This window comes from Artemia franciscana, chromosome 9 (genome assembly GCF_032884065.1).
Source record: "Artemia franciscana chromosome 9, ASM3288406v1, whole genome shotgun sequence".
Classification (NCBI taxonomy): Eukaryota; Metazoa; Arthropoda; class Branchiopoda; order Anostraca; family Artemiidae; genus Artemia; species Artemia franciscana.
The window spans coordinates 21,991,617-22,007,806 of NC_088871.1; the positions used below are offsets into that span (position 1 = coordinate 21,991,617).

The 16,190-nt window shown below is 32.7% G+C and overlaps 1 protein-coding gene across 4 annotated transcripts in view; it reads left to right on the forward strand.

The window, feature by feature from the left end:
* The window catches only part of LOC136031145 (aminopeptidase N-like), a 102,649-nt gene that overhangs the window by 66,270 nt on the left and 20,189 nt on the right, over positions 1 to 16,190 (forward strand). For all 4 annotated transcript variants that reach the window (XM_065710466.1, XM_065710467.1, XM_065710464.1 and 1 more), the window contains exons 11-12: positions 2,353 to 2,539; positions 12,883 to 13,075. In XM_065710466.1, the coding sequence (XP_065566538.1) occupies positions 2,353 to 2,539; positions 12,883 to 13,075 (380 nt within the window). The remainder of the gene's footprint in view (positions 1 to 2,352; positions 2,540 to 12,882; positions 13,076 to 16,190) is intronic.

Sequence of the window (16,190 nt, forward strand, 5' to 3'; positions counted from 1 at the left end):
ACTACCACAAATCAGCATCGAACAACAAGTAAAACCCAAAACAAACAGAAATTACAGAAAATAACTAAGTCAAGCTCAAAACGAGCAGAAATCAACATAAGCAGGGCTCGAAACCCCCTATACCTTCTAAAAGTCTGAGCATAATTTACGCTTAACTGAATTGTTTTTTATTGTTGTCACTTTTATAACTTTACTAAATCAAAAAATAATTAAAATTTTAAGGAATAAATATCAGCATATGTATATTAAACTGCCAATGCAGATTCATTTGTATTTATTTTCAGTGAAGTGCAAATTAAGTTCTGACTTTAATTAAGCATAGAGGTTTCGAGCCCTAGTCATGTTAATCTCTACTCGTTTTAATTGGTTCTACTCTTTGTTTTCGCATGTCTTGTAACCTTATATTGCTTTTTTCTTCACATTTGTTCTTGAATCGTTTTAATTCTTGCTGCGGCTTATCTTCGAACCGTATGTTTCTTTGTCCTTTAGTTTTGTTTCAGACTCGTTGCAATTGTCACTGACGCAAGTATTTTAACTGTATTTTCTGTGTTCTTTATTTCTATTCATTATTTACTTTAGACATTCTTTTAATACCATTTACTTTAGCTGCTCCGACTGCTCTAGTCACAAATAATAGTCTAGACTGTTCATTTTTCCTCTAGGCATTATGAAAACGCTTAAGCGTTGTTTTGTAAATTGGATAATTTTGATTGATGTTTTATGCTTAGTTATGCTCCTTGTGTAATTTTGCATGCGTTATTGATACAAAAACTATATGTTATATATATATATATATATATATATATATATATATATATATATATATATATATATATATATATATATATATATATATATATATATATATATATATATATAGATAACTTTCGAAGAACACGCTGCCTTTCCATGACGGAAGTAAAACAGTTCAAAATAGGGATGAAACCTTTTTATTGACAGTGAATAGATATAAAATTATTTAACTGGATGTTTCGAACACATATACAGTATTCATCATATACACAGCGTTCAACATCATATATATATATATATATATATATATATATATATATATATATATATATATATATATATATATATATATATATATATATATATATAGTGTTGATGTATATATTATGTATATATATTCATCATATACTACTACTACTACTACTAATAACTCACTGCAGCACCAAGCCGCCTGAGGCCAACACAGCTACGCACGCTCCTCCTCCAACCTAATCCATTTAAAGCCTCCCTCTTTACACCCTCCCAGGAAGTTCCCATTTCCTTTAAATCTTTATTTATGACATCCTCCCAACCCAGACAAGGACGACCTGCTTTCCGTGTAGCCCCAGACAGTTGGCCAAAAAGGACAATCTTCGGTAATCTGTCATCCTTCATCCGTAGAACGTGGCCTAGCCATCTCAACCTTTCTTTCATTATAGCCCCAGAAAGCGGGATTGAACCACACTTTTCGTACAACCTACTGTTTGAAATACGGTCAGTCAGCCGGGTACCCAGAACAATCCGTAGGAGTGTTCAACATATACAGTTAAATAATTTTATATCTATTCACTGTCAATAAAAAGGTTTCATCCCTATTTTGAACTGCTTTACTTATATTATATATATATATATATATATATATATATATATATATATATATATATATATATATATATATATATATATATATATATATATATATATATATATATGAATATATATTATATATACATTGTTGTAAAATATATTGCTGATTTATACTTACTAGCTGGTGTATAGTAGCAGGTATCTGCTTGATTATCTTCTATATATTTTTTTTTATAATCAAAATCATTCGTGTGGTTATTGATGGTAGCAGTTATAGGGGGAGTGATTGTGATAAAGGTGGTCACGAAGGAATAATCCAGTTTGAAGTAGTTGTGATCTTTGCAGCTCTTGCATCCGTGAATATGATACAAGAACAGACCTTAAATATAGGTCTTCTATCAGCTCTAAGCGTCAAACAATAGTACTTTGAATAATAAAACGAAACTTGTCGTTTTGTGTTTCCGTATTTTTGGATGCTTTAAATTTTTGGTATAAATAAAGTACATCAGAAACACTCAAGAATTTCTTTTTATTTAAGCTCATTCTATGTTGAATGTGAGCTCATTAGATATCGGATTACAATTTTAGAAGTCCGATTTTTAAGGTGCTATTTTTTTTATTCAGATTAACAGCACTCTGCTTTAATCAAATTCATTTCCAGAAATATCTCGATTGGTTCTTGGTTTGTAGACTGCCTCTATTTTGACGCCTTTTCTAAACTAAAATTTTGAAATTATATTTTCGGTTTTCCAGGACTTATGATACGGCTACTGCTGATGTTTTGTGGGAATTTTTGGGTGATACAGCCACAAAGTATTCTGTAGACCTAAACGGTCTAACTGTAAAGGATATATTGGACACATGGAGTCTCCAGAAGAATTTCCCTGTTGTGAAGGTCGAGAGAAATCCTGAAAACTACACAGAAATTACTGTTTCGCAAGTAAGTTTTAACGGAATTTTTTGAATGTTTAGAATATATTCCACGGGAATTTAAAACATAAAGAGGCTTGATTCATAATAGGTCAAGTCAGGGAATATTAAGTGGTACTCATAGTATACTATGATAACACTTGACCCACCAAAACTGACAACAAATAAAATTGAAAAGAAAAATATTCTGTTGGTGTTGATATACATTGTCACCACATATGTCTGGTAGAATGGCAATTTTTTCTGGCCATTTCATGTCTGTATTTGATGGTTTGCTATGGAATTCTTAAAATTTGATTCTAACACAAAATATTTAGCGCCTAAAATTTAAAATAATTTGAAAGTACACGAATAAGAGTCAGTTAAGAACATTGATAATAAAATTTAAGTATTAAAGACCGAGATTTTTCGCTCTGGCTTCTAAACAGCTCATTTTATTAATTAAGACAAAAATAAAAACATTATTGATAGAGTTTGGCGTAAACGACAGATTTTTATTACATACACTACTGCATAAATGATTGGAAAATGAACAAGAAAATTCTTTAAATTTTGCATTTGTTTAAAATTAGGTATTATCCTTCTTCAAGTATTCACTCAAACAAAATAAACTTATAGATGGTCACATGACCGGGGGCTCCACCAAACACCTGTTCCAAACTCCAGCAAAAATTCCAATAGAAAATTTGTGTTTCTTCTCGCTAAGAGCCAATCCGTGTAAGTTATTAATTAAAAAAGATGGACAGCTTTTTTCAGCTGAAAGTAAAGAGCCACGATAAAACTTGATGCCCACAACAATTCGATTTGTTTCAAAAATCAACGAAATCGGTAACAATAAATTATCATTACATGAGACAAGAAATAAAATTGAAAATAAAAACATTCTGTTGGTTTTGGATATACAATATCACCCACATATATCTGGTAAAATAAGCTGTTCCCTTCCGCTTTGTGGCTCGTTATGCCAAAGGTTTTTAATGCTTTAAAAAAGATTATTTTCATGGTAATGAACTGTAAATAAGGAGCGACCCGGCTCAATAGTAAAGGAAACCTTGCGATTTTAATACCAATATATATATATATATATATATATATATATATATATATATATATATATATATATATATATATATATATATATATATATATATATATAGAATTTGATTTTTATGCTTATTTAAAATATATGAGTTCTCTTAAGTTTACTTTATTCATCAAAGGTTACGAGCCTGAGAAAATTTGCCTTATTTTCGAAAAATGGGGTAAAACCCCCCAAGATACACATACCATCAGATTCGGGGTATCAGAAAACCCTACTCTAGAGGTTTCAGACTCTTACCTGCAAAAATGTGGAATTTTGTGCTTTTTGCCAGAAGAAAGATCACGGATGCATGTTTATTGGTTTGTTCGTTTTTTCCAGGGGTGAGCGTATCAGCACAGTGAACCTAGAATATCGAGAGAGGGCTCATTATAACGAAAATTAAACGTTCTAGTACCCTTTTTATATGACGAAAAATGGGGGGAACCTAGGCCCCCTCCCATGCCATTTTTCCCAAAATTGTCCAGTAAAAATTCTGAGATTTCTATATTGTTCAACAAAGTTAAAAGGCCTAATAACTATGTCTTTAGAGACAACATGACCCCCATCCCACATCCCCTGGGAAAAGGCTTTAAGTTATAAAATTTGCATATTGTTTACGTATAGTATTTGTTATTGGTAAGTATGCATACATTTTTCGGGTTGGGAGAGAAGGACAATGTTCTACAGGGGGAGACTTTGCACAGGGATTTCCTTGCGTTATTTAAATATGTTTCTTCATTCTTTTTGTTCATATTAGGAAAAAAAAAAGAAATTTTAGCGTAAAGAGTGAGTGGTAGAGGAGAGAGAATTTCATGTACGAAATCATCTCTATTCGTTTTAAGTTATAATATTGCTCCTTTCTTTCAGTTGAAATAAGCCTTTTTATATTAAATTTCTTATCATTTTTTAAAACATGTCCATGCCTAACTAAGATTACATTAAAAAGAGTGTTTAAATAAAAGGAAATTAGAATTTTTTCAACCGAAAGTAAGGAGCAGCATCTAAACTTAAAATGAGCAAAAATTATTACTTATGCGAGAGGATTGCCCCCACTCAATACCTCAATCCTTACGCTAAAGCTTGACTTTTTGTCCCAATTCCTTAAGAAAGACACCGGAAGCATAATGGTCATTAATTTGGAATAATAAGCTTTTTTAAGGTCTAAAAAAAAGATTAGTACAAAGAGCGGGATATTGAAGAGTGGACAACCAAACTCATAATCATAATAATTTGAGCTTGTTTTAAGTTTTGATACTTCTCTTTAATTTCATTTGAAAAAAAACTTGTTTTCTTATTTAATTTTTGATCTTTTTAAATAATGGCGGGAATAATATTGAAGCTAATAGATTTACGTGCAGGTCTCCAAGAGTTAATAATGAGAGATTTTATACAAGTAAGACTTCTTCGTCTGTTTTTTAAAGACTAGAGAATTTCGATTGATGATTTTTGAGTAGTTATTGTACGTCTTTTGAAAAGTCAGATTCTTGGTATCAGAAAATAAGTGACCTTTGAAGGAAGAATGTCTGAAGAAAAAAAAGACATATTCTAGGTAGTAGAAACAAACCAAGGAAACCCTGGGAAACGTCAAGTTTAGTAAATTCAATTGATCGAAGACATTGCCTTTATAAGTTGAGTGTTAAAAGTGGTAATGAGAGTGATAGTAGAGCGTACAAGAATTATAATAGTACTTTAAGGAAGGCTAAAAGGGAATATTATCTTAAGGAATTTTAATAAATGTTAGAATAATCCAGCAAAGACCTGGATGACAATAAAGTCAGTCATTGGAAATAATGCTATTAAGCCACCATATCTAAATCAGATGGATGACCTGGGTCAACTCGCCAATGGAATGACTTCCCATTTTTTAATATAGGTTGTAAAATAAAAATTCGATTGAAGTTCATCCTGGGATAGAACTTTCAAAACAGTTTTTAAATCGCTCATGTAATATGAGCATTTGACTAAATAAAGTGACTGATCAAGAAGTGATTGATACAGGGTCTTCAATGAGGAGCAGTGCTGCAGGACCTGATTATATACCTTTGAAGATAGTGAAATAAATTTTGCTATTTGTTGTGTAAAATTTTGTTGATCTGGCAAATGGTTGTTTTGAAGAAAGGTCATTACCAAGTGTCTTTAAAAGAGCAAAAATTGTACCATTATTTAAAGAGGGTGACCCAAAAGATTTTAATAGCTATAGACCGATTTCTCTACCGTCAACCTTTTCAAGGGTGGTGGAAAAATTTATATTTGTGAGAGTAGATAATTTTTTGAGTAAGAATGTTTTTTTTTCAAAAATCAGTTTGTTTTTCGTAGAGGTTATTCTACTAAGGATGCTACCCACTTCATTAATAAAACAGTAAATGATGGTCTTGATAACAAATTCAAAGTTGTTTCGGTGTTTCTAGACATAATAAAGGTGTTTGATACATGTGACCATTGGATCTTGTTGAAGAAACTAGAAAATGGAGGTGTTTGCGGGAATGCGCTGCGACTTTTTGCCTCTTATCTTAATGATCGTGTCCTTTTTTGTGAAATTGGAAGTTCATGAATAGATTATAAAGTAACATGTGAAGTCCCACCGGGGTCCCCTTGGGCCCACTATTGTTTGCAACATAAGTTAATGACCTATACTTAGCACTTGGTGGGGTGTATATTGATGTTGGACGGGCCCAAAGACCAGGGAACCCTAATCAAGCTTTATTGCTGTTTGCGGATGTTACATGTCTTGCAATGGCAGTAAGAACAAAAAGTGAATTATTAACTATGACAAAATGTAGTATGTCAAGGATAGAAAAGTCGATGAGGGTTAATCACCTAAAGATTAATCATAAGAAATCTCATTGGGTAATGTTTTCTTGATCACCCGAATATTATCCTTGGTTAAAGGAATTAAATGTCGGATCTTACCGTATTGCGCGTGTACAATCTGTAAAATATCTTGGAGTAATAGTAGATAAGACTCTTACTTTCTAAAAGTACATACAATGTATGTCATCTAAATTGCTTGGAATTTAGAGATTCTAAGAAAGTTGAAATATTTTTTCCAGTTAATATAATTAGATTAATATATTTTTCTATTGTCCACCCTTATTTAATTTATTGTTGCATGGCGTGGTCATCTACTTTTCAAACACACTTGAAGTCATTACATGCTCTTAAAAATTCGGCAACTCGGGTTTTTGTTAATTGTAATAATCGCACGTGAGTTAGAAATAGTTATAGAAAAATTTGTATTTTTCCAGTTACAGGTCTTTTTAATTTTTATAAGGCTCTACTTATGTTTGATATATTGCATGAAAATGTACCTGAATGTTTAGTTAGTGTGTTTAAGAGAGATGAGCCTGAATATGAGACAAGGAATTCATCAGCAATTAGAAAACCGATTAAAAGGTCTGCAAGGTCTGCATTTTCGGTTCGTCATGTTCTCCCTCCTATATGGGAGTCCCATACTTTTGTGGTTGCAACCCACTTTTTGTGGGTTGCTTAAGCGCCATTGTTTTTGGTGTTTATGATTTAGGATATTTATATATATATATATATATATATATATATATATATATATATATATATATATATATATATATATATATATATATATATATATATTATATATATATATATATATATATATATATATATATATATATATATATATATATATATATATATATATATATATATATATATATATATATATATATATATATATATATATATATATATATATATATATATATAGATAAATTAGAGAAATAGTGTCTAATAGTGGTGTTATACTAGGTTAGTTTAGTACAGGGTCTCAAGTGTTGACTTTTCTTTGCTTGTTTTTGTTTTGTTTTTTGCTTTTAGGGGAATCCATTGATAAATGATTTGTTGTTTAGTTTCGAGAATGGCCGCACAAGCCATAAGGCTTTTTGGCCATTTTTCATTCTTTTGTGTTTTTTTTTTAAATAAATTGTCTCTCTCTCTCGAATCTGGCTCCCTCTCCACGGGAAAATTTCTCCATGGGAAGTTCCTATCACGGAAAATATCCTCCACTAAGAAAATTCCCCCAGGCAATTCCATTCTAACTGAAAGTTTCCACCGGAAAATTTCTTGTGGACGATAACAGTTGAAAATTTTTTCACCTGTTTTAAACCACTTTCATTTGGAAAAGGCTTTTGTTTCTGCTTGTTTTTAAAATCATGCTGGAAATTAACCACTCGATGGAAGTTTTATTGAAAATACCCCCCCTCCCTCTCTGCCCTCTAGTAGAGAGTTAATCCCGCGAAAAATTCTCCTTAAAGAATTTATACCATGGAAAATTCCCACCTACGGAAAGAAATTCTAGACAATTCCAGCCCGAAAAAATTTCGCCATTTGATAATTTCCCTTCACATGTTCACATGTAAAATTAAGTCGGCAAATAGAAAGTAAATCAAATAAAAATAATTTAGTATAAGAATTATGGCAAATTCCTCAAGTTCGAAATTTCCCCTAGAAAGTTCAACCCCCAGAAACTTCGCTCTCCATGCAAAATTATCCCCGTGGAAAATTCCCCCACAGAAAATTCATCCCCTCCTAGGAAATATATCGGTGCACTTCCAAGGAAAAAAATTATATGCGTAAATAACGGGCAAATTTCATTACTTATAGACCTTTCCCTAGGGGCTGTAGGGGTTTTTATATCCCTTTGATTGTCATAGCTTCTTGACTTTTCACGAATGTTGAACAAAATGGCTATCTCAAAATTTTGGTCGGCCGACTTTTAGGAAAAAATGGGTGGGAAGGAACTGCCCTCCAATCTTTTCGGTCACTTAAAAAATGCACTAGAAATTTTATTTTCGGCTTGAATTAGCCATTTCCTGATATTCTAGCTGTATTGGTTTGATGTAATGCCTTCAGGGAAAAAAACAAACAAATAAACACACATTCTTGACCTTTCTTCTGGCAGAGAATACAAAATTCCGCTTTATTGCAGATGGAACCTTGAAATTTCTAAAATTTGTGTTTTTAGATACACTGAATCTGATGATGTGATTTTCATGAAGAATTCTTGTCTTTTAGGGAGTGTTTCCTCAAATTTCCCCCCTTTTTCGAAAATGAAGAAAATTTTCTCAGGCTCGTAGATTTTGATGGGTGACACTAAACTTAATGAAAGTCTAACAACATAAGCCGATTCTTTTGATATATCCATTCATTTCCAAATTCCACTTTTTAGACTTTAGGTTACCATTGAGTCGCGTCACTCCTTACTTACGGTTTATTACCAAGAACTGTTTTATATGATCTGGGGTACGACTCCCATGAATCCTCGAGTCCTTACTGATCAACTGTAAACATCAATAATTTTAAATTGGTTGGTTGTGTATCCCTTTGTCAGTTTTCCTGCATAAGAATTGCAAAGATGGGCTGTACTTAATAGTTAGGACAGAATTTGCATGTTTGACCGAAAACCTGGATGAATAGTTGTTTTGTTGAATAATTTCTGTTGAAAAAGTTTTGCTGAATAAAAATAATATTTTCATTATGTACTTTATGGCTGTCGGAAGGTTCCTGTGAATGGAGATTCTACATGAGTTTTGATTTTCTACGCGGCTGAAGACATCGTGACCTTTACAATAGGGTCCTGTTAGGTTTAAGTACAGTGGACACATGTGTTTTAATGCATCGAAACATTGTAGATAAATAGAAAAAGAGAAATATGACAATTTAAAATCGCAAAAAAGCAAAGTTCCTGGAGAAATCCCCCCCCCAGCCCACGAAAGAGTTCCTGGCGAGGCTCATGACGTCATGTCGAACTTTTTCCACGCCAGTTCTCGTAAATGTGTATATGCAATATTTTATGCTACATGAATAGATATTATCGTAATCAATGGGACATTAGTATCCCCCCCCACTCTAGCACCAATGACAAAGTTTTAAACCATAAATATTCACGGGAGTCAAGAGGAATTTGATATCAATTTCTACCACTCCTTTTGCTCAAAACTCATTGTCTATTTATTTGAAGGCTCAATCAGAGTTGGAATATTTAGGCACTAAAATGCACTCTTTGAAGCATCTTCCCATGTGCACAACTACATATCACTGTGTAGAATTTTAGGAAATATGAATAGAATCAGTTTAGTTAAATGTTAAACAGACATCAAAAAGATCTTTCAGTAATGAGAACGGAGGTGCCACCCCGCATCAGGTTTATTCAGGCTATGACGTTTAAGGGGTGTTTTCCCTATTTTCCAAAATAAGGCAAATTTTCTCAGGCTCGTAACTTTTGATGACAAAGACTAAATTTAACGAACTTATATATTTAAAATTAGTATAAAAATCCGATTGTTTTGATGTATCTTTTAGTATCAAAATTCCGTTTTTTAGAGTTTCATTTACTATTGAGCCGGGTCGCTCCTTACTACAGTTCGTTACCACGAACTGTTTGATCCAGAATAGCTACGAAGCCTCAAATAGAAGATTTATACATGCACTTGGGATGCACTAAAGATTTCTGCTAATTGTGTGTTAAAATTTTTAATAAGGAAAATCAAACAATGAATGTCGGTTGATAAAATAATTTGTAACACATATGTCTGTTGGCCAGTATTATCAACGCTTTCAGAAGAAGTGCACCAACTTTCTGAGAAAGATTATGCTACAAGGTAAAGCTTTAACAGGATGAGAATACTAGGATAGATATCTATTGGTCAAGTAACCTTGCGACTGTCACATAGGTTGTATTTAATTTTCTTCTCTGGGAGGTGAGAATAATTTCCTGTCAAGGGTGGGAAAAAAATCCCCAAAGCGGTGACAATCAAACAGTTCGTGGTAACGAACTGTAGTAAGGAGCGACCCGGCTCAATATTAACCAAAGCTCTAAAAAATGGAATTTTTATACCAATAGCTATATCAAAATAATCACATTTTAATGCTGATTTCAAATATATAAGTTTCATCAAGTTTAGTCTTACCCATCAAAAGTGACGAGCCTGAGAAAATTGACCTTCTTTTAGAAAATAGGGGGAAACACCCCCTAAAAATCATATAATCTTAACGGAAATCACACCATCAGATTCAGCGTATCAGCGAGCCACATTGTAGAAGTTTCAAGCTCCTATCTACAAAAATGTGGAATTTCGTATTGTTTTGCCAGAAGGCAGATCATGGATGCGTGTTGATTTGTTTGTTTGTTTGTTTTTTCCAGGGGCGATCGTATCGACCCAGTGGTCCTAGAATGTTGCAAGAGGGCTCATTCTAACTGAAATGAAAAGTTCTAGTGCCCTTTTTGAGTGACCGAAAAATTTGGGGGGCACCTAGGCCCCCTCCCACACTAATTATTTTTCCAAAGTCAACGGATCAAAATTCTGAGATAGCCATTTTATTCAGCGTAGTAGAAAAACCTTATAACTATGTCTTTGGGGACGACTTACTTCCCCACAGTCCCCGTGGGAGGGGCTACAAGTTACAAAATTTGTCCAGTGCTTACATATAGTATTTGTTATTGGGAAGTGTACAGACGTTTTTAGGGAGATTTTTTGGTTTGGAGGAGGGGTTGAGAAGAGGGGATATGTTGGGGGAACTTTCCATGGAGGAATTTGTCATGGGGGAATAAAATTCCCATGAAGGGAGCGCAGGATTTTCTAGCATTCTTTAAAAAACACAATGAAAAAATAAATATGAAAAAGTTTTTCAACTGGAAGTAAGGAGCAACATTAAAACTTAAAACGAACAGAAATTATTCCGCATATGAGGGGCTCACCTCCTCCTAATACCTCGCTCTTTATGCTAAAGTATTTTTAGTAATTTCTACTATTTATTCTACGACTTTTGTGATTCAGGGGTCATTCTTAATGAATTGGGACAAAATTTAAGCTCTAGTGTAAAGAGCGAGGTACTGACGTGGGGGTTAACCCCTATATATATGTAATAAAAACATGAGAATACAAAAGTTCGGTACGTAAGCTAATTTATAAGTTACGTTTGCTAATAACAACATTCGTAAAAAATTAAAAGTTCTAGTTGCCCTTTTAAGTAACCAAAAAATCGGAGGGCAACTAGGCTTCCTCCCCCGCTCCTTTTTTTCTCAAAATGATTCGATCAAAACTATGAGAAAGCCATTTAGCCAAAAAGATAAATATACAAATTTCGTTTTAATGATTCCTCTGCGGAGAGCCAAAATCGAAACATGCATTGATTCAAAAACGTTCAGAAATTAAATAAAAAAAAACAAGTGTTTTTAACTGAAAGTAAGGAGCGACATTAAAACTTAAAACGAACAGAAATTACTTCGTATATGAAAGGGGCTGCTTCCTCATCAACGCCCTGCTCTTTACGCTAAAGGTTTTTACTGTTTTAAAGAGAAGAGGTGAAAGAAAGAGTCAAATTTTAGCGTAAAGAGCGGAGCGTTGATGAGGAAGCAGCCCCTTTCATATACGAAGTAATTTCTGTTCGTTTTAAGTTTTAATGTCGCTCCTTACTTTCAGTTAAAAAAAACTTGTTTTTTTTTCATTTAATTTAAAAGAAGATCGTAAGGAAGGATTTAATGGAGACTATAACTTCTTGGGAGAGTGTAAAGAGAGAGGTTTTGATTAGTTTAGGACGGAGGAGGACCGTTCCTGTATGTAACAACAACTCTGGACATTAAAGTTTCTGTCTTATCAATTTTCACCTGTTTTTGAAATTTTTGTAAGATACCTACGGTTCCCTGTATTTTACTTGCATTAATTCTAGATGTTTGGTTTTTATTTCCTTCCAAAAGCCCTTGAAAGTTTACTTACAAAAAAAGAAAGAGTTGAAAATAACATTATAATGATGCAGTTAAATATGGAATTGAACGATGCAATATTATGGCAACTAATGAAAACCTTTAAATATGCTCGATTGCCAAGGAACATCAAAAATCTTAGAACAAAATCAGCCTCTCTACCCTAAAATTGATCTTCTGTTTTATCTCTTAAAGCTTTTTATCAGTTTTAGTTTCAGTTAAGCTGCTTTGTATCTAACTGTAGCAGTTATCGGAATACAATGTAGAATTTAAATATCTTATAAACGGGTTTGCAATAACTGACGAACAAGGTGGATAGGCTTTATTATCAAGATAGAAACAATAGGCATTGGATTAATAATCTTCTAATCAGCAGAGTGACTTGATAGGTGGCACTGCGACAATTAGCAATGTTGTTTATGCCGAGCATGTGCCAAAATGAAAGTTATTTTTATCAAAGTGGTTGGATGTTTTGAAACTTTATTTTGTCTTAAATACATGTTGACTCACTAAGTTGTTTCTTTTTTAATTTCAGAAAAGGTTCATATCGGCTCAGTTCGAAGGGGCAGAGGAATATTATTGGCATGTACCACTAACATTCATTCAAGATTTTAGCAACAATTCTTCCTTAAAGAGGCGCTGGCTGTCTAATTCATCTGAGCCAGCTGTGTACACTGATATAATTGACGAACCCAACAGCTGGATAATTTGCAACCACAAAGTATTTGGTAAGACTATTAGGAGGCTCCAACCTCTTCTTAAACGTCCTGTTAAACCTTATTTTATTCTTACAACTATTTACTGCAATCAAATTCATATATATATATATATATATATATATATATATATATATATATATATATATATATATATATATATATATATATATCCTTCTGCCAAAAAGGATTTGCTGTCATTATAATAACACCCCTATTGCAAAAATTCGTTTTAAGAAAGAGTTGTGAATTTACGTGATTTTTCAGTTTTTTTGTGTTTTAAGACACCAGATCATGCCATAGAAATCACTTGACCCCCCCCCCCCCACATGAATTTTAACTACAAGTCCCGGTTATCTTACCAGCCTTCCAAAGTCTTAGTTGTTTAGCTCCATTCTTTTCCCTATTTTTTTTCCCCATGCTTGCTACCACAGTTTCGTAAATGGTCTCTAAATTTTATATAATATATTCTTCCCCTTCATCCATTTTTGTGTTTCCAAGAACAAAAGAAACAGAAAATCACATGAATGTTTCACAAGTTATATGGAAATTGACTCCGAAAGGTTGACCAGCTTTTGATTTGTTATAGATTATACATATACGTTTTTTGGTACTCATTGTTACAGATAATCCAATTTAATATTAGATTACCGACATCGAAGCAAATCAAAAAAGTTTTAAATGCATCTACGTTGTCAATGTCTTAGGAATGGAACGTGGTATAGAGTTGACATTTTCAGGAAAAATTAAGTGGGGTATAAAACTAAATCAAGATAAGCTATGTGAACCTAGATTATTAAAAAAATATCTAAGCAATATCTTAGGAAATATTCAGAGTATTACTCTGGATTTTAGAGTAATACTATGGGATGTTACATTAAAATAATAAAAAAAAATATCTGCATCCAGTTTTGTCCTAAGGGTATATCTGCAATATCCAAGGAACGGCCAAGAGCGTTAAGTCAAAGTCGTAAGCATGTTGATTCCGGAACTGAAACAAATTAAGATGCACAATATGCATCCATGGTTATTAAAAAGGTGTATATGTAATACCTTAAAAACTATGAAGGGAATTAAGTTAAAACTTCCAGGAATGTGGAGGGGAATAGTCAATTAATATTTTTTAATGCTCAAGGTTGTAAAATCCTAGGGGTAGAATTCTGTGAGCCATGTAGAAACCGAAAATTTCTACAGATTTTCAACCCAATAATTTGAATATTATTCCTTATCAATTCAAAGAATTAAAGTAAAACTATTATTATAAATAGGTGCAAAATTTTGTCCAACATAATTAATAGTAAGTCAAAATCTGGATTCTTTTAAGTAAAAACCAAAAAAAAAATTTAAATATTCTTTTATTAACCAATGTAAATACGTTGTGAGACCATACTGGCTATGCATGACGTATGAAAACAAAGAAAGGAAATAATAAATGAAAAGAGAAAAAACCAGTAGGTGAAAAACGAGGATTTTATCAGCCAGTAGCAAAATATGAAAAAAAAGCAAATATTTCGACAAGGACCTCCATCAAGTCGTCCTCAGTGCTCAAAAAAAAGAAAGAGGAAAAAAAAGAAACAAAGAAGAAACAACAGCAAAATCTAACCTTTTTAAGTGAACTGCACGAGAGGAAAAAAGACATTGAATCAAACAACAAAAACCAACTTGAAATCAATGAAAGAGAAGTTACCAATTAGATTGAATAAGTATCCTTTGCCTTGCAACAGATTTCGCCTGTCTACAATTTCGGTTTTCATTAGATATGCCGACAGATTGTCTTAAATTAGACTGGGCAAAAATATTCATAGAGTCTTTTAATATTAAATTATTATAAATTGGGCTTAAGGAAATATCTCCCGTGTCTCTATTTATAGCCAAATTTCTATTTATATGTTTTTTTTTTATCTCAATTGCCTCTTTAAAAGATTGCGGTAGGCCATTTACGATAGATATTAAAGTTGCCTCTTCAAAAAGAACTAAATGGTCAGGATTTTCGTATATATGCTGGGCCAGAGTTGAATCAAAGTTGTCATTTTTATTTTCCAATCTCAGGGACTTATCTATTGAAATTTTGTGTTCTTGCAATCGTTCCCCTAGTTGTTGACTGGTCCTTCCAATGTAAAATTTTCCACATGAACACGGGACTCTGTAGACTTTCCCGAGTTGAAAAAATGTTCAACTTTTTGTTCAGTTTTGAAAGGAACAGAGAGTTTATGTTTTTTTTCCAAGTTTGTCGCTGAGTTTCGAGACGTATGGTAATGTAGTGAAAACTACACTACCATACATCATCGTATTTTCACTACATTACCATACGTCTCGAAACTCAGCGACAAACTTGGAAAAATTTAAAAAAAACATAATCTCTCTGTTTCTTTCAAAACTGAACAAAAAGTTGAACATTTTTTCAACTCGGGAAAGGATAAAACGGACCCTATACTAGGTAGTGGTGTCTACAGAGTCCCGTGTTCATGTGGAAAATTTTACATTGGGAGGACCCATCAACAGCTAGGGGAACGATTGCAAGAACACAAAATTTCAATAGAGAAGTCCCTGAGATTGGAAAATAAAAATGACAACTTTGATTCAGCTCTGGCCCAGCATATATATGAAAATCCTGACCATTTAGTTCTTTTTGAAGAGGCAACTTGAATATCTACCGTAAATGGCCTACCGCAATCTTTTAAAGAGGCAATTGAGATAAAAAAAACATATAAATAGAAATTTGGCTATAAGTAGAGACACGGAAGATATTTCCTTAAGCCCAATTTATAATAATTTAATATTAAAAGACTCTAAGACTATTTTCACCCAGTCTAATTTAAGACAACCTGTCCGCATATCTAAAGAAAACTGAAATTGCAGACAGGCGAAATCTGTTGCAAGGCAAAGGATATTTATTCAATCTAATTGGTAACTTCTCTTTCATTGATTTCAAGTTGGTTTTTGTTATTTGATTCAATGTCTTTTTTCCTCTCGTGCAGTTCACTTAAAAAGGTTAGATTTTGCTGTTGTTTCTTCTTTGTTTCTTTTTTTCCTCTTTTCTTTTTTTTTGAACACCGAGGACGACTTGGCGGAGGTCCTTGTCGAAATATTTGCTTGTTTTTCATATTTTGCTACTGGCTGATAAAAT